This window comes from Xenia sp. Carnegie-2017, unplaced genomic scaffold, assembly GCF_021976095.1.
Source record: "Xenia sp. Carnegie-2017 unplaced genomic scaffold, XeniaSp_v1 HiC_scaffold_21, whole genome shotgun sequence".
NCBI classification, from domain to species: Eukaryota; Metazoa; Cnidaria; class Anthozoa; order Malacalcyonacea; family Xeniidae; genus Xenia; species Xenia sp. Carnegie-2017.
Window position 1 is genome coordinate 815980 of NW_025813484.1, and position 19437 is coordinate 835416.

At 33.8% G+C, this 19437-nt stretch overlaps 2 protein-coding genes and 1 long non-coding RNA gene across 3 annotated transcripts; 2 read left to right on the forward strand and 1 right to left on the reverse strand.

Annotated features, from left to right (window-relative positions):
* Positions 1-4640: 4640 nt before the first annotated feature.
* On the forward strand, positions 4641-5594 carry LOC124444133. The gene is made up of 3 exons (XR_006947847.1): positions 4641-4676; positions 4861-4883; positions 5248-5594. It is a non-coding gene; the product is annotated as an uncharacterized LOC124444133 (long non-coding RNA).
* Positions 5595-6179: 585 nt separating this feature from the next.
* Positions 6180-13791, forward strand: LOC124444132 (apoptotic protease-activating factor 1-like). The gene is made up of 21 exons (XM_046994716.1): positions 6180-6593; positions 7088-7414; positions 7616-8502; positions 8657-8846; positions 9066-9262; positions 9338-9531; positions 9896-10019; positions 10193-10318; positions 10409-10537; positions 10600-10725; positions 10800-10922; positions 11009-11128; positions 11215-11340; positions 11413-11534; positions 11644-11767; positions 11835-11960; positions 12153-12281; positions 12424-12551; positions 12684-12809; positions 12917-13039; positions 13425-13791. The coding sequence occupies exons 1-18, from the start codon at positions 6263-6265 to the stop codon at positions 12523-12525; spliced, it is 3603 nt and encodes a 1200-aa protein (XP_046850672.1). The 5' UTR covers positions 6180-6262; the 3' UTR covers positions 12526-12551; positions 12684-12809; positions 12917-13039; positions 13425-13791.
* Positions 13792-14913: 1122 nt separating this feature from the next.
* On the reverse strand, positions 14914-18769 carry LOC124444456. Its single transcript, XM_046995077.1, has 6 exons — positions 18748-18769; positions 18370-18423; positions 18041-18277; positions 17359-17621; positions 17098-17254; positions 14914-16676 (listed from the first exon to the last, which is right to left on the reverse strand). The coding sequence occupies exons 1-6, from the start codon at positions 18767-18769 to the stop codon at positions 16378-16380; spliced, it is 1032 nt and encodes a 343-aa protein (XP_046851033.1). The 3' UTR covers positions 14914-16377.
* Positions 18770-19437: the final 668 nt, after the last annotated feature.

Consider the following 19437-nt stretch of genomic DNA (forward strand, 5'->3'; position numbering starts at 1 on the left):
AATTTTCTTGAAAAGAAAGAGAAAAAATGATGTGTGTAAATTCTACCGAAAGGGATCCTTTGTTATTATGACCAGTTTCACTTATCAAATGCAAGTGAATTTTTTGCTAATTGCGTTCTTGAAAAGGAGGAATTGTTCAGGTTATTGAATTTGAATGATGCCCTATTATTCCCAGTCTTTCTTCCACTCTCCCTTACACGCCACCAACATAACCTGGTGTAAACATTGTACTCATCACATGGAGTTGCAACATCACTTTCAACAAAACTGAGGTGTTTTATACTCCATAATGGTCTCGGTTCAATCTCATTAGCTGCTTTGTGTCCAGACCTCATTGCTACTTTCCTGTCCGGATATGTTCGTCCACTGTTCGCGGGTCGCCGTCTTATTTCCACTGTATTAAAATGTTCTGCGTTGTAATTGAATGGTTGAACCTTGTAAATAAAGCCTAATTTTCTTTGACTCTGTTGAATGTCAGGCAAAAATTCGCTCATTAAACGATTTTTGGCTCGCCATCTTAACGATCGTAAATCCATATTGTAAATACTGTCAGTGTTTACCATCTTTCAGTCGCCCAAGTCACAATTAATCCACAAGTTGGGTAGTTTAGTGAGTTTTAGTAAGACTATATTACACTATTGTTCTTAAAAATCACCATGTACACATGAACCAAGGTCTTCGCCACAGTACCCATTACCATTATTGTTATCCGACAGTCTGAGACGTTTTTCATGTTTGAAATTAACTGCTTAGCAACCAATTAGCAACTACATTTTTTGTTGCTTAGTAACTAACGGTATTTGTTATGCTGCTGTGAGACACGTTTGTGGTTACATTATTGATAAGTAAATAAGTAAAATGAACTGCTCAGTTTGTTCTTATTTATTACAAGCGAATAAACTATATTGTATTGTCAGAGATAATGAATTTTCTGTTTACTTAGAAATGCATTAGTTTATATTCCTTTAATGACTTTCAGTTATACTGATTTCCGACTTTACGTGGAAATTAAATTGATTTGAGTGGAAGAGCTGGTATTTCAAAATTCAGGATATTTTGCATGCTGGTTTGAAACATTTAGCACGAAATTGTGCTGTATGCTTGGACAGAGAAGATTTGGGGTCTGGGTTAGGTTTAATTGACAAACATCAAAGGAGATTTGTACGAAACGACAGCACCAAATTTGTTTCTTCAGCAACTAGGGAAAATAAATCATTTACTTTGCAATAATTTACTTTGGCTTTATTCTTAGGAGATCAACCATGCACAATAAAATAGCTGTAAAAAGGTAATTTTAAGCATTTGTTTTAACGACCATTTATATAATGACTCAACAAAGAGAAAAAGTACATTGCACGAATGAGCAACAAGACTACGACAGTCAAATTCAGAATCGACATTGTTTTTATCTCTGTAGATGGACAAGACATTTCATGAGGTTCAAGTAAAAGTAGCTAAACGACTGATTCACAGTGACAGACATAGAGTTCGTCGTAAATCACTTGCTCCAGAGATAGCGACATGTAACAGCAAAAATCATGATCTTTCTCGTCTCATGGTAAAAAACGAAATTCTTTTCAAAAATCTTGAGGGAAAAGTCTCTTCCATAGAACAGGAACAACGTCGAATACGAAACGAATTTCTTCGCTCGGAGAAAGCTTTATCAGTGTCGGCGAGAAAGACGAGTTTACCACATCTACAGCAAAAGAAGTTTGGTTCGTCTATGAATGATCGTCGATGGTCAATACCAGCGAAACAGCCACGACGTTGCTCTTTAATGAAAGATGAGCCTTCTAATTCATCAACAAATGCGCTTGTTCAAAGATGGCTGAAACGTTTTGATGATGAAGTAAACGAAAAATATGAAAAAACACACGTTTGGATACTTCATCGTAGTGCGATCCTGATTTGTAAAAGAACAAGGGTACTGCTGTGTGGCAAAAAAATAGAAAAAAGTGACCATTATTCTGAGAGCTTTTATTGAAAAAGATTGTTTTGTATAACATAGCAGAAACCTAAGAAACTTTTAATTTTCTATTTTGCAAGAATATCTTACTAGCTGAGTTAATTGCATGTAAAGTTTGTTTTATGACGAAAAACTCAAACCAGCCTGTTGCCATCGTCCTAAATTCTTTCTGATATAAAAGAAAGCTTTTCATGTTCATTCATTGCCATGTTCAATAATCATTCATTGGTGAAAAATAGAATGCCTTTAGCAAAAAGTTATTTTTTGTTATGATGACAACAGTCGAATGTAGTTTTCTAATATTTACAATTATGTCTTTAGTTTGGTGCATGATTTATCCAGTCCTCATCTAAAATCAGGTCTCGGTGACGTAAAAATTTCTTCTACAAATGACGCACATTACAATCCTCATTATGCCGTCATAAAAATGTATTTATTTCTTCTAGAGCAAGTATATACATCATCAGAAAACAAATTACTTATGTGGCTCGACATTATAAATATTGCTTGACAATTAACGATTGATTTATTGTTTCACAAACAACATGCTACAAGTTGGTTTCCTGTTTCATGCATGCAACATCTAAATTGATGCATCACTGTAGCGATTGTGCTAGTCTCTTTAAAAATCTTTTTTTTCCATAAAATTATACTCTTTTTCATCTTTCACATTATTCATATCAAAAGTAAACGATTATGATAGTTGACTTTTTAATAGTACATTTTTCATTAGGACTGTACATGATTTTACTTGTTTAAGAGCTATTAAAGCTTGTCTTTTTATCACATTCTGTTCTTTTGTTTCCACAAAAGAAAAGGATACAGTCTATTTTCTGCAGAAACCACAAAAGTAAGGTGAAAATATTTGGTGTAGAAATCGATTGCTTATTGGAGCTTTTCATCAGTTCTTGTGTGTAGATTTTGTCTGCGGCGCACTTTCCACTTGAGACCTCAGCTCGGATTCACTTTCTTCTACTTTACTTACCTCTGTGCTTGGTTTGCTATCTTTCTATTACCACGCTCCAACTTCAAAGCCACTCTACTTCTACGCAATATGTCGTCTTTTACTTGCACTAAAAAGGATCGATAAAGACAGTTTCCCAACGCACTTTTCAGCCTCTCACATCTTGTTCTTATGATTTTCGACTTTCATCTTTTTTCCTATTTCTAACTGAGGCAAATCCCTTATATTCTTGTCAAGATACCTTTCGTCTTTTGTCGTTTGATGTGCAACTTTTCTTTTGACGTTTGTATATAACTATTTAAGGAATTTAATCGATTGGTGGTTAAACTTCTTTGTTTTAATAGACTTATAAATTTTCTCACTTTGGACGACGATTTCCTATAATGTGATAACGACGTCCATAAAAAAGGATTTCTGTTAAAGAATCAATATTGGATTTAATGATATATATTATGTTGTGTTAAACTAACACAATGGAAACAAATGAAACTTTTGTCCTCAATCGTTTTTTGTCTAATATATTTTATGACCAATTCACGTGCATGTCACAGAATATGTGAATTTGGCACAGTGTTATTTAGCTACCAGCCATGAAATTAAGATTTGTTTTGCGCATTTGTATCGTGTTTTTAGTCTTTCACACACATGGATCAGTTATTTTAAAGGAAAAAAATCGCTCATACAAACGATGGAAGGTTTGTTTGCTTATTAAATTCTTGTGGATTATTACATGTCACTATGCACTTGTTATCGTATATGAAACATGTTCAACAATTTTTAAACTTTCTTTGATGGAGAGATTTATTAAAAGTGTGGAAAATCTTCCAGCTTTCTTCTATTGTCACAATATATAGAGTTAAATTATTTTTCAAGTATCAGATGTTTATAGTAGCTACGCACAAAACTTTGCTCTTACATGGTACGTTGTTTACTAAAAAACAACGTTCTATTATTCTAGAACTATTTCTCAGCGTATGGTTACACACTTCCACAAAGATAGCCGGGAGGATCATAATGAACAAAAGGAAGCTTATGAGAAAGTCAGAATTCTGTTTCGCTTTGACTACATGACGTCGAAAAATTGACAAGTTTTCAATCACCTCGATGCGGTAACAAAGACCTCGAAACACATGTTGAATCGCGAAGGAAACGTCGTTACCAGTTAAACCCTGCTTGGCGAATCAATAATTTTACATATGCTTTTTTAAAATACACTTCTGATATGACGACTGAACAACAACTTACAATTGCAGCTGCAGCTTTCAAAGTCTGGACGGACGTCGTTCCTGAACTGAATTTTACTCTTGCGTCAGTTTCATCCTCGGCTAATATCATAATTTCGTAAGGAAAAACATTATAGTGTTTTTGAAGTCCCACAATCACTCTCGGCACTTGCATTGACATTAAAAATAACTTACATTGCCTAATAATTAGTCCATATACTTTTCAACAGTTTTGAGGAAGGAAATCATGGAGATCATCAAGCATTTGACGGCACTGGCCCAATTCTTGCTCACTCGTTTTACCCAGAAGATGGTCGCATACATTTGGACGACGCAGAGGAGTTTAAAACATCGTGTAGTACAAATTATTGTCTCTTAAGAATCCTGGTACATGAAATTGGTCATGTTCTTGGTTTGGGTCATTCATTTGTTCTTGGTTCAATAATGAATCCTCTTTATCAATTTGTGCCGGGAGAACCAATTTTACATGATGATGACATCAATGGAATGCGATTATTATATGGTTAGCTGATTCTAATTGTATCTAACAGATTTTGTTGATGTATGTATGTGTAATACAGAACTATTACTTAGTATGACAGATTTTAAATGTAACCAAAACTGTTTGTCTTTCTGAAACAAATGTGTTCACAATTTTTGTTCAGATTCGTTCTTTTAATGATGATTTTTTTTCTTTTCTCTTTCAGCCCAGAAACTGCTTCACCTCCAAGTAAGTCAAGTTACTGTGGAATATAAAAAGTTTTTGTTGTGTTATATAATAATAGTGATGAAAAATTGTGCCAACAGTATGTTTCCTTTACCCATTCAATTGTTTCATGTCATATATCTAATTTTCATTGACAGCCAATATTATAAATGGTTTTTCACGTCCCTCCTGCGATTACTGTTCTTATCGATGCAGAAAAAATGTCGTTTAGTTGAAGGAAGTTATCTAATTAAACGATTTGCTTTTTGAATTCCCCCACGTAACATCTAATGTGTAATAGAATTTCGGCATGTTTTCTGTATGACTGTTTGTTATATTCAACCTTGAAAAATACCAAAAGGGATTATTTTTTAATATACTTTTTCAGAATGCAGTGACATCGATTCACTTTGTAGCTATTTTGCATCTGAAGGATATTGCACAGAATACGAAGATGTGATGAAAATTACATGTCCATACAGCTGTAACTTATGTGATAGTTAACTTCGTTGATAAAGCTTAGATATATATTTACTTAATAATAATATAGTCACGTGACTCAAGAGTCACATGACTCCAAAGTCACATGACTCCAAAGTCACATTGTTCCAATATTTGATATTGTAATAGCACATAGCTATAGTCAGTGTTACCAGATTTGTAAATTAAATTTCTTTTGTAAACTTTAGCAACTTTTTATACAATGAAATTTCATTTTATTTTCACGAAAGCTTACAATATTTTGGCTATTAGATTTAGATAGAAACAACTGCTTTTCAAAGTTCATTCAGTCTGTGTTCAGTAATTGCTAAACACAAGTCGAACGCCTTTTTAGTTATTCTACGGAAAACTCCACTTATCTTTCAAATGCTGACAGTAAAATGGAAATTCTTACTTATTAGTTTTCATTAATTTCAAATTTTCGGCTTAAAGCTAGAATTCTGATTAATTACGTCAAGAAGCATGAGAAATCACTGGGAGAAACTGGTAATTTTGAATGGATTTGGTAATTAAGTTTTGGAAGGTTTATCTAGTAAATGGCTTCAAAAAGATCGAGCCAAGAATGCACATACTAGATAACACGTATCAGAAAAAGCCCTTTCACACTACAGCCTATAGAGCATATTTTGAGAAAGAGGCTTTTAAAAACAAAATCTGTTCAGTTAGACTAAAACGATTTTATTGTTCCATTATTTTGCATTTACCACTTGCCAACAGATTTTACAAATTTTTAACATGAAGTAGTGACATGTTATCAAGTGACTGATCTACAATACAGCAGGCTGTTTTTAAAAAACAAGACACAGAAAGGAAGTCATGTGAGGTCCTATGAAGGAAGTAAATCCAAGAAATTATTCTCATAATAGACTTGCTGACTATGATACTTTCATTTAGAAAGCAAAATGTTGGAAGAACATAAGCACTTGCTTAATGCAAGTAGAATTTCAATTGTCCAAGACTTAATCGTGGATGATGTCTTGACAGAGTTGAAAGCAAAATTTATTGTTGATATAAGTGACTGTGAAGAAATCAAAGCTGAAGTAACAACTCGAAAAAGAGCGGAAAAGCTTTTAGATCTACTCCCAAAGAAAGGTTATGATGCTTTTTCTGCATTCCACGAAAGTCTTACAGAAAAATATCCTCATTTGGCGCAATTGCTCTCTGGCGGCGTCAATGGAGTCTCATATAATGAGGAAGATGTGCATGGTGTTTATAATTATTCAAACAGCGAAGGTATAGTCATTTGAATCGCTAAATGTTTGCTATGCTTTATTGAGTTTAGAGACTCATTTTCACATTTCAATATTCTGGCTTTCGATTAAATGTCAAAACAGTTTTTCACCATGGTGAAGATTGTTTTCTTGTCATACTGTAGCTTGAAGTTCTTCACCATGGTGAAGATTGTTTTCTTGTCATACTGTAGCTTGAAGTTCTTCACCACGGTGAAGATTGTTTTCTTGTCATACTGTAGCTTGAAGTTCTTCACCATGGTGAAGATTGTTTCTTGTCATACTGTAGCTTGAAGACATGAAGCTGAATAGCTAAGCCATTGTTATCTTTGTTCAAGTATATTTTCAAGCATAATTTATAAATGTCTTAGTTACTGAGAACTTTAAAATGTTGGTAATAAATATTCAATGTTACTTCATTGTCACATGTTACATTACACATAATGCGTTGCAAATTAAACATTTTAAATATATTTTTCTTATTTCTTATGACTGTAGTTACCATGACCAATGATCATAGAGATATTCTGAACAAAAATAGAGAAGCAATTGTTGAAGATTTACTTGTTGACGATATTTCATCTCCCTTGGTATCAAACTTAGTCTTCAATGATGATGATTTGGAAATGATTCGGTCTGAGAAAACATCTAGACTCCAGGCAGACAAACTGCTGGATCTTCTTGTGACCCGGGGAGATAAAGCATTTGATTATTTTCTGTCTGCTCTTGAGTCACACTATCCTCATCTAGTAGAAATACTGCAAGAGAATGAAGGATTGGAGAGATCAAGATTTCCATCAGTTTCTGCTGATGCTGAAAAGATTGGTAAGGGAAGGTTAAAAACAGTTGACCAAGGTCATGCTGTATGAAGGTCCTGTAACAGTCAGTTAAATGTTTGATGTGCTTTGGCAAGATTTAACACAGTCATATCTCTTTGTCTATATTCATTAAATATACAAAACACTCAATTCCGAAATATTTTGATTTTGGAAATATTAATCAATTAATGAATGTTAATTTTTTTAGTTGCGGAAAAACTTTTAAAAGGTGGTGTGCCAAAGCTACCTCAGGTTTTCATATCTAGACCACGTGAGATAAAGCGTGTGCGCACTGCACTACGATCTTTGAAAGATCGAGATGCCTGGGTGGTCATTCATGGGATGGCAGGAAGTGGAAAGACCATTTTGGCAGCTGATGCTTTAAGAAGTGCCTCTCTACTAGACGAAATTTTTCCTGGGGGAGTGGTGTGGGCGCATATTGGTCTTGTGAACAAACAGAAACTTCTGATGAAGATGCAGAATCTTTGCACGCGTCTTGACGAGAACAAATACAGACCGCAGAATTTGGAAGAGGCTCGCGAGCATCTGAAAAGTGTATTTGCTGATCAATATCCTCAAACGCTCCTTGTTCTTGATGATGTATGGACTGCACACGACGCTCGTTTTTTTGACATTCGAGCTCGTGTATTGTTGACTACACGTAATGTCAGTGTTGCGGATAACATTGAAGTCAAGAGATGTCCAGTCAAGGTTTCCGAGAAACTGAGCAATGAACAGTGTATGGAAATTTTTAGAAAATGGACTAATAAAAAGTCCATTATAGAGCTACCTTTAACAGCGAACAAGATTATCGAAGAATGTAATGGAAATCCTTTGGTTGTTAGCATAATTGGCGCATTGTTGCGTGATAACCCCACTCGTTGGGATTATTATTATTCACAATTGCACGAGCACAAGTTCAGTAAACTGAAGCCAAATAAATTTGCATACGATTATCCAAACCTCAATAAAACCCTTGCAATGAGCATGGAAGATTTGCAAGAGGATTTGAGGGAAAAGATCTATGATTTCGTTATATTTGATTCTTCAATCAAAGCTTCCACCTCTTTATTTTGTCGATTGTGGGAAATGGAAGTAAGGAATAAACAGTGTATTTTACTTTACAAGTTTTGAATGCATTTTAAGATTCTTTAGTGGCGTTGATTTGATTTGAAATTTTAACAGTACAGTACAAGCGTTGTTTTGTTTTGTAAATGTTAGCTGCTAATTAGTTTAATATATTTGTCAGGTTGAGGAAGTTGAAGATATAATGCAAGAATTAATAAACAAATCGTTAGTTTATGCAGAACAATCTTGCGATCACGACACAACAGTATATTACGTCCACAACTTGCAGTTGAATTACATGGTTGAAAACTGCGATAATGTTTTAGAAAGACACAAAAAGCTTGTGGAATGTTATAAAAAGGCTTGTGAAGGTTTGTTTCATCAACGTATACCTGCCTCCTACATTCATTGCTCCACAATAGTCTCATATTACCTTGCAAAGTAACGTTCAAACATTATTTTACACATTCATTGTTCCAAAGGAGTCTCAATTTACATCACAGATTAACGTTCGAATTTTATTTTACAAATTCATTGCTCCAAAGGAGTCACACTTTATTTCACTTAGTTACTTTGTGACGTTATTAAAGGTTTATACTGGACGCTAGAAGATGACGGTTATGTCTATTCAAATCTTGTCCATCACATGCTTTTGGCAAAACAAGAAGGAGATGCAATCCAACTTCTTACGAATCGAGAGTGGATTACAAATAAGTTGAAAATATGTGGACCTGCCGACGTTATCAACGACTTCCTTGAGCTTTTCACATTTGTCAAGGAAGATGAGGTTGTTATATACCATATAATTAATATTGAATTAATTTTTTATGCTGTAACAGAATTTCATTGACTGTCTTAATAGAAGAATGAATTGAAACGTGTCAACGAGTTTTATCATTTTGTGAGAACGCATGCTCACATGTTTACGGTTTGTCCGTTCCCGGATGTTGTTCAAATCGCACTGAGTGAACCTTCAGACAGTGATGCTTACAAGCAGGCCAAAAAAGAAGCCTTGAGAAGGTCAAAGGATGAAGGAAAACTTTATCTGGATTGGTGGTTAGTTCATATTTATTTTCAGTGTCCGAATTACAGTATGCTGATTTTATTTTTCATTTTCAATGTTAGTAAATACGCCTATGGCGTTCTAAAGTGTCTTAATATCATTCTGTATCAGATAGATCTTTGAACATTAATTTTGAAGTAGTGTGATCAAACGCATTTGTTTTGTTTTTACCCACGAAATGTTTGGAAATGTTTTTATGTTACAATTTGCTTTTACATATTAATATTATTTACATATTATATGTTGATTTTTACACATAAAAGATTACTCATGTTTACACCTTACACGTTGCTTTTACACTAATAAACAAATGAAATAAGATTGAATTAAATACAGACATTTCGTGCTTTTCTCCAGCAACAAACAGAATGCCCAAACTCTGGAAATGACAGTGAAACCACACAATGGTCCTGTTCATTGCTGTGTTTTTTCTTCTCATGGTCAATACATTCTGTCTTCGTCATCAGACGGAACTGCTAAGGTGAAGATAGTTTTAAGGGAATGGTTAAGTTAAGGTAAAGATAGGTCTTAATGGTTTGGTGTAGTAAAGATGGGTTACCTTATGTGAAAGTAGGTTAGTTAAGGTGGATATAGGTTTTTGGTTTTTTAAATGATGTTACGTTCGTCTATGTGTCTTATTTCTTTAATCTTTAGGTGTGGGAAGCAGTTTCAGGCAAAATTATTCACACACTTGACGGTCGTGATGATATCATAACATGTTGTGCTTTCAACAAAGACGACACTGAAGTTTTGACCACTTCGTATGATAAATGTGTGAAGGTAATACAGCAAAAAAGCTTTGTGTTTGTTTTTCCTACTATTATTAGCAGGAATTGCTTTATTTTGTATTGTAAACTGTTGTACTTATAGATCTGGCAATTGGGAGTGAATAGCTTTGTCAAAGTTGAATATAAAGAACATAAACAGGATGTTCACTGCGCTGCATTTTCACCAACATCAAATGAAGTTGTATCATGTTCAGCGGATTCAACACTGAGGGTATGCTCTTTACCTTTGTTTGAAACATAAAGATGTGTTCACTAAAATAGCTTATCTCTAAGGTTTGGGACAGTGGCAGAGGATTTACCAAAGCTGTTTGCAAAGGTCACGACGATGTCGTGAATTGGTGCAGTTTTTCCTTTAATGGTTTAATAGTTGTTTCTGGCTCAAATGATGAAACTGTGAAGGTAAATGTCAACATTGTGGACCTTTTATTTGCGTCCACTTTTTTTGTGTAATCTTTGAGCAACTCGTGATTTAGGTTTGGAAAAGTGATACTGGAGAATGTTTGGCGACCACCAAGAAGCTGGGCTCATTTGTATCGTATTGTTGCTTTCATATTGATGGGTGTCGAGTGTTTGCTAGCTCAGGGAGACATATTTGGGTTAGTTTTATGCTCAATCCAATGACCAGATTCATCATGATACATGTACGTGAAAATGTGAGCTAATCTTATCGCTCATTTCATAGATTATAAATAGTAGTTCAGGAGAACTTGTTAGTGATATTGACATTGGTGAGCAAGTGTTGGCTTTCTCATTGTCTTCTGTGGAAAACAAAATTGCTGTTGCACTATGCAATAATGTGCAGGTAAGGAATTCCTATCTACTAAGTGAAACATTGCTCATTTTTCTGTACACATAGTTAAAAGTGATGGACTTATTGTTGTTTTCCAGCTGTGGGATTTCGAGCTCAAAAACCATTTGAACACGTACTTTGGGCATAAGAATTGGGTCCACTCTGTAAACTTCTCGCCTAATGGAAAGCAACTGGTCAGCGGTTCTTCGGATGAAACAGTCAAGGTCTTTAAAGACTTCATCTTGTCACAATTTTTATTAAGACATCGTATTGTATGTTTGTCACTGTCAATGTAGGTATGGCCTGCTGAAGCAGTTACATCAAAGGTTATACGATTAAGGAAAGTTTTTGATGTTTTCTTTGAAGAAGAGCTGTTGTCATCAATTGCCGTTGCCGACAGTGAAAATAGGGTGAAGGTAATGTACTTTAAATGTACTTAAATTGTTTGATTTGTTTCAATTGTTTTTGTAAAATAATATTTGTAAGAGTAATTTTGAATATGTACATTTTTATTGATATTTTAAAGGTTTTGAGGGAATCGAAGGAAAATACCTTTGCCAAAGTGATGCACATACTGAAAGGATTACTTGTGTTTTGTTTTCTGGTGATGGCCACGCCATTGCTGTTGGTTTGAATTCAGGATTGATTGAAGTGAGAGTTTTGAGCTCTTTTATTCTATACTTTGATTAAATGATAAATGTGGGATGTTTTCGTTCAGATATTGTGCCGCAAAACATGCCGTCTACTCCATAACTTGGTTTCACATGATAAATGTGTGAATTTGTTAGCATACAGTATCAACGGCTCTGTCCTTCTGTCATGTTCGGAAGACAAAACTTTTATGGTGAGTTTCATCCATGTTTTTATCACCATATAAACACCTTGTCATAAGATTAATGATGTCAACTGGATACCCAGGGCTGTAACCAGAAATTTTACGCTGCACGTGCACCCAATTCCCCCCCTCCCTCGTTATGGCTTGATCCCGTATGAAATAACTCAAATAATTTATTTATTTTTTTCATTAATTTATCAGACGTGGGATGGCAAAACAGGCCAGAATTTATTGATGAAGGAGAAAAAACACGATGGCGGAATAACAGAGGCGTTGTTCTTTCAAAATGACAAGAGAATCCTTACAGCTTCTAGAGATGGTTTTGCTAAGGTCTATAAGATTTATAAATATATTAATTTTACTGTTATTCACTTATTTCTACCTAATATTTCATTTTTGACCAAAGCTACATACATACACGCATTGAAATGTTTTAAGACTGTAATTTACGGTAGTTTTAATTTCATTATAGGTTTGGGACAGCAAGAATGGAAATATTATATTTTCTTGCGAGCATAGCAAAATAATTGGGTTTCAAAATGTGTCATATCACACGATAACAAAACAATTTTGACCGGCTCCACTGATCACATCATAAAGGTTTGTACAGTTTCAGATTGGATTAACCGTTGAAGTAATGGTTTAGGATTCAAGTCAAACCTGGTTAGGCTTGGATTAGGGCTAGGATTGATATGTAATCTGATTGAAATTATGTATCGCTTTGTCTGCTAGGGTTGGAATGTCGAAAATGGGCAGAAATCATTTGAGATATCATGTGGAAATGACGTCATTAGATCTCTTTCTATCAACAAGAGCAACTTGTTGTTTGCGAGCGGCAGTGATGATGGCACTGTAACGGTTGTTTTTTATTTCATTTTTTATTTTACGTGCACGGCTAAAATTGAATTCTCAATCAATCTGTTTTGATTATTATAACAATGTTTCCTGTATTTTTTCAAAATAAGATCTTAGGTCTCGGAAACGGTGAAATATTGCATTCGTGTACCTCTCATAATGATTCATGGGTAACAGACCTAGCTTTCGGTGGCGCCCGCAAGCAATTGGTTTCTGTTGGGAATAACATACAGGTTTGTGCAGCATTTTTATTATTTCTATGTTTATGAGCAGTGGATTTCCTTTAGCAATTCTTATTCGTATAATGTTTTGTTGTGATATCATTAAGTTTCATTTTATCGAAGTTGTAGGTTGTACAAAACGTACATTATTATAAAATTATTGTTAGCTGTTTTTCATTGATTACATCTATTGGTTATTATCAATGACATAATAACTTATACTAGATGATATTGCCAACAATATTCCAAAAAGGAATAATTTAATCAAATAAACTTTGGTTTGAACATCTTATTAATGAATCGACATTTCGTCTTTGAAAGATTTCGCATACCGTGGCGACAAGAATTATTTTGGAGGCACGCCTCCCGATTAAAAATTTTTATCTATTTATTTTAGTGGCATGATGAGGATGGCAGTCTTCTTCAACAATTTTTCATAAAAGGCAGCCATTTGCGTGGCATCAAATGCTCGCCACATTTTCAAATTTTTGTAACTGTTGATAACTTTGGTGTTTTGTACATTCTTAAGGTGATCTCCTAAAACGTACATTTGCATAATTAGCTAACGCATAATTCATGTCGCACATTTATAAATAATGACAGAGCAAATAGTTTAGGATAAAGGATCGCAGACTTTCAAATGTGCTAATTCTCAGCAATTTTTACATAATGCTTTCTATAAATCAATTCATAGAATATTTTATAATGAAACTAAAAAACTTGATAATTAATTTAAAAAGTCAACAAGACGAGTCCAATATTTAGTGAGTCCTTGCTCCTTGTTCTTTAATCACCTTCTATGAACATCTCTAATTTCAAAGTCCTGTCTTTGAAAAATGACAGCGATAAAAATTGGCAATTTGAAGTCTTAAATGTTCAGGCCAGCTAACCCATTCTTTGCGAACCCATTCGTTCGCTCTCTTTGTCATGGGACGATCTAATCTATTCCAATCAGATTTGTAAATACCTATTACAAAAATTCTTCTGTTAGTTTATTGGTACTTGTGTGCCTTTACCAGCTCTGGCATTTTCTATATACCTAATATGTCGTAGCTAAATGTTTCCCGAATTTCTCGCAGAGGTTTCAAAATGCTTTGAAGAGAACCACAATGAGACAAGCGAAATAAAACAGGGTTAAATGCTATTTTGCCTTGATTTGTATGCTACCAAAGACAATGTGAATTAATATATAAAGATTCATGTAGATTTTACTATCTTAGCAATGTTTTTTTCTGAATGGCTAAGCATGTTGCATTCAACTCACTTTTCTGTCAAGATGTAGTATTGTGTCTGGTGTAATGATGTGAAGATCCATAAAAAATTTGATGCTGTTGAGATTTTTTATTTTGCTTACTGCCCTTTGTATTGTCTTTCTTGTATAAACAACTCCCTCTTTTTGAACAGTTCTTATACTTGGCAGTCGGTTGCTCTAAGACAATCATAAAAAAACGATGTTAGGGATTGATGATTAAGATCTTTGCAATCAACCAATGACAGGCCTTTTCTTCATTTCATGAATAAAAGTGCAGAAAATTAAAATCAGTATACAGGAATATATTGCTTACTTTTTACATTCTTCCATTAATCTCTTGTTGTCATATCCGTATTTTGAAATAATAATAGTTAGATGTTTCTCGTTATATCTAACATACACACTTTCCACATTTGCCATAAAATGATGTGACTATTTTGTCTGTCGCTTAGCAACAACACTAACGTAACGGTTGCTTTCTATTTTATGATGAAACTCTGGGGCCAACAAAGAGTTTAAGAAAAGATAGTATGTGTCATAATATGCAACATTCCTGTTCGTTGTTTTTTGAAATTATATCCACTAAAATTATGGAGTCGTTTCGTTCATGAAATGTTTCTTTGCACATCAGTAATTTGTAAGTCGTTAATGCTAGACATTTGTGACACCTTTAATTCTAAAATAAGGTCGTGGAAGAATCTTGAGATTGAACGCAGATTCTTCATGGTAGATTCGTACCAATTATCACAGTTCAAAATAATACAGTTAACATTTCCTCGCCTTATTCATTTAAAATGATATCTTTATATGGCATTGCAATAAGTTTGCTTTTCTGGAGAAATAAATCATGTAATTTACACTGACTAATAAAAGATATTCAAATAATCTTTTTTGCTCGTACAACTAACCGTTTCTCACTTGTTACTACATCTGTATACACATTAAAGACCATATTAATCAAGTCATGTGACATCCCATGACAATCTCTTGGGTAGCAATTTCCAACGCATTCCATATAATCTGTGTTATCCTTTGAAACACAGATGATAGGCGAATTTTGTTCATGTTTATACTTCATGGTAAGCGAGGTTTTTTGTGACTTACTTAAAATATGCTGGAGAAATTTTATCAGTCTTCTATTGGCCAATAATAAAAGATTTTTAATGACTTAAGAAGTGTTGGAGGCTTTTTTATAACGTTTAATGAAGCGCTTGGTAACTTCTTGTGATGGCGTTGATTTTCTTTCCGAGCTGAACGAGAGAATATGGAGGAAATTATCACCATCTTTTTATAATGATCTTCTTCGCACAATAATTTTGTTCCGCGAAACGCAAACCGTAGAGGTACTAATATACCGCACACGGTAAATACGAGTAAGATAGTGCTTTGAAACGAAAAATTTCTTTCCATTTGCTCCCTTGCATCTTCAGTTTTCTTAAACACACGAAAATAACAATATATAGCATATAAGTAAGATGTTTTGTAACTACGACGATATGTCTTCTTTATCTATAAAAAAATTAAGTCATGGAAACAGTCTCACATAGTCTCGTGCAAAACGGATGCTTAATTGACAAGTTATAAAATGAAATTGTAGAATTTTACTGTGCAATCTAATGGGTGTTTTATACAAGTTAGACAATGAAACCAGTTCATCTCTATTCAGAACAAGCCATTGTTACCTATGTGCTTTTTAAATGTTTTTCATCTTCCTTGCAGTGACGGCGGAACATTGATAATTTGGGGGCTATATTCATATATTCATATCTTATAATCCGTAACCACAATTGATTTCAATTGAAACTAATAAAGTAAAACATGCATATATGAATAATACCCCTCACCCAAAAAAAAATTACCAATGCCCTTGCTTTCTTGCATCAATTTCTTAGATTTATAAATAAATCCATATACTTTATACGTGTTTTTTTTACCCTTACACGATATTCATGAATATATTTGTATGCATAATCGCAGAATCTTTTAAGAAAGGTCTGAAATCAAAAAAATCAAATTACTATTGGTCAATGCTTTCAACTGTAACATGAATAAAATTCATTTTTACTATCCCCAATTTATTTCCATCCTTTGGTGAGAGTCAAACAAATTTCACTCGCGACGTTTCAGGATTATTGCCACGAATAAACTTGACGCTTTCTTTAATTCCAACCACGTTCGTCGACTGACCGCATTTTTTAATCAAAAAACAATACAATATGAATAGCACAACAAATAGAACAACGACCAAACCGATGCTAACTCCTATCCATGTCAGAATGTTGACCGACGACTTTGTTTTGTCCTTCCCAATTGATGTTGTAGTAGTCCGTTTATCAGCTGCTGTTGCCTTGGTGTATTTGTCTGTTTTAGTGTATTTGCACTTATTTGTGTATTTGTCTGTAAAAAAATAGACTCGATGGATTGAGGATCTAGGTGACATATGAGTTAAAAAAATCGTTATTCATTCAGTGAGATAGGAAATATGAAAGTTTTCAATTTTCAAGGCGGGGGAGGGGATGATGATAAGAAGTTTTTAATATTCCTATTCTTCTAGAAATTTTATAAAAAAGCATAATTCCTAAAATGCAAAGAATTATTTGCTCATGTTTTTAAATGAATTAAAATTTTGAGAGATAAAAAGTTTATATTTTAAGGAAATATACAAAAATTTTCAAAGAAGGGCGATCGTCCCTCTCTGTGCCCCTTCTCCATGCATTTTCTACGTCCGTGGATGTGAGATGAAAAAGTTTAAAATAATCTACCCGAGTCAATGTTAAATACACAGACATTTTGACTGGAAAAATTTAAGCTCACTTACATGTTACATTTCCAGTTGTTTTTAAGACAAAACAAGATGAAATTTCTTTTAATGCGATCTCATGACTGGAAGCCTTATCGTTTATGCATGTAATATGTATCCGTAAAAACGATGCTTCGATGTTGTGCTTTTCACTGTCATTCATCGCAGAAATAATCTTCAAAAAAAAACAAGATGGTAAAATGACAGATATATGATTTAGCGACGTGAGTACATCTACACGTAAACATCACAACTGTTCATAAATTTTTTCATGCATACCCAAGTGAAATGCCACATTTCGTGTAGTTCAAAGAAAACTACATTTTCTTCTTCGGAAAACCTCAAATCAATGGGTTTCCATAATCCATCTTTGCTGTATCTTTCTCCGAAGGTTATTGTACACTTATCGTATAATTTGGCTGAAACGTTTATTGCAGCAGTCAAACCGTAGGATTGTACGTCAAGTATTGGAAGCGAATTTTCTTCACCATCCCAATTCCAGCCAAAATGCCAAGACCATGAGCCGCTGACGTAATTACAATCTATTTTTTGAATGTGAAAATGGGACATAAATAATGCGCTATTGAGAAATGTATCATGAACCTTCTATTAAAACCGTTACAAAAATATTATGAATCTGCCACTGAAATTTTAAGAAAAATATGACGAGTCTTATATCGAAACCTCGTGCTGTTTGGTCTTATTCATTTAGGCTTTTCATCAAAAGCAAAGTAAATCTATAATCTGATGATGTATTGTGACTTCTGTGTACAAAAAATAATTCTTTTACAATCAAGCAACAGGATACAATTGCAGATGCATAATGTAATAACATCAACTGCGATCCATTGCAAAATTAAAGTGTTGGTCATTTTAAGCCCCCCAAAATACGAATATCTTGTTTCACAGTTTGCTAAAATATAGCTCTTGCGTTGCCTCATATTATCTTTATAGGACTCACCTTTTTTCAAAACATTTTCTGCAATACATTTCTGTTCAAATGCATCAAAGCTTGGAGTGTTTTTACTGCATTGACATTCAAAAATACAAACTTTTTCATATGGATCGAATGATAGTGTTCCACAGGTTCCTGATACGTTTTGGGCGAAACCATCTTTTAAATATGTTAAGCTGCTTGTATCAGCTGTATCAACTCTCAATCGAAAAGTATCTGTCGGAGACCCACCATATCGTGTTACTGTAACAGAATCAACATAGGATATCTGTTTTCCTGCAATAATTTCAACTAGCGTTGCGAAGCGTAAAAATATAGAAAGAATATTCAAAGACCTTGAAAACATGTTACACATTTTACATTGATAAGTTGAATAAAGCTTTGGTTATCTAAATGAAGCGTCGTCTTTGAAGAAAATTTATTTCATTTCTATAATTTTTTAATGAGCAAAAAAGCTCATGTCGAGTTTCCATGTATTAAAATAATTTTTTTAAATAAAAACAAACAGCATACCTGCAATGTTTTGTCGAGGGATGTTAAATTGTCGTGAAATAAAAAATTGTCTCAAAACTAAATCGTGCCACAAAAGCTTAAAAGTATTTGGTATCGTGTTTAAAGAAAAATGTAACAGCAATGTCCTCTGCAAAAATTCTCGTTTATTTGACTGAAAAATATTACGTGATAGCTATAGGTTATAAAATTTTGCCAAGTACTTGGACCCAAAAATATAGCCATGCTGCCTTATCTATAGTTTTTAAATCTTCATATTTTATGCACTGATGCTATGAATGTTGCCAATTTAAGATTAAGTTCAAATCTAGCAGAGTAGCAGTGGGCTTTGAAGTTTTTATTTAAGCCGTTGGTGCGTTTTTCAGATCAGAAATGCAAATATTTAAGGAATAAAAAATGAATACTCGGTTTTTACACAGACTTGTGTAAACTTAGGAGACCTTTGGAAGAACTCAATAGCAGATCAGTTCAAGCCCATACCGACGATCAATGGTTTGTACCTCTTCGAAAGTCCTTACAAACGTCTCCGAGGTTTCCATAAGCCAGTGCAAAGACAAAAGATATCTTTTATTTTTTTATAAAATGACAATAATGCGAAACAAAAATTTTTTCCACAAAGATGTGTTCATGATTGCTTTGCAAATTCTCTTTCATCGATTTAATTAATTGAGCTCAGATCAATTTGCACAGGCTAATGCAAACTGTGCTATAAACCAATCAGCGCCCGCCTTTTATTGTTGATATTTTATGAAAAATAAACAAAAATATTTCCCGACACGTAAACTAATCTAATATTTATAATTGTGTATTAACTTTAAAAATTTTAGTAACAATTAGGCACCGTATACACGTATGAGAATATTTTTGAAAACGGAGGTTTTTTCTTCTGTTTT

Excerpts from the sequence above, each read along its gene's own strand:
- LOC124444132 (XM_046994716.1), top strand. The coding sequence starts at position 6,263 with ATGTTGGAAGAACATAAGCACTTGCTTAATGCAAGTAGAATTTCAATT. Across the intron at positions 6,594-7,087 it reads TAATTATTCAAACAGCGAAG|TTACCATGACCAATGATCAT; the intron begins GTATAGTCATTT and ends TTATGACTGTAG. Across the intron at positions 11,341-11,412 it reads CTTCGGATGAAACAGTCAAG|GTATGGCCTGCTGAAGCAGT; the intron begins GTCTTTAAAGAC and ends CTGTCAATGTAG.
- LOC124444456 (XM_046995077.1), bottom strand. The coding sequence starts at position 18,769 with ATGGCTATATTTTTGGGTCCAA. Across the intron at positions 17,622-18,040 it reads AGAAAATGTTTTGAAAAAAG|ATTGTAATTACGTCAGCGGC; the intron begins GTGAGTCCTATA and ends TTCAAAAAATAG. Across the intron at positions 16,677-17,097 it reads AACAACTGGAAATGTAACAT|ACAAATACACAAATAAGTGC; the intron begins GTAAGTGAGCTT and ends ATTTTTTTACAG.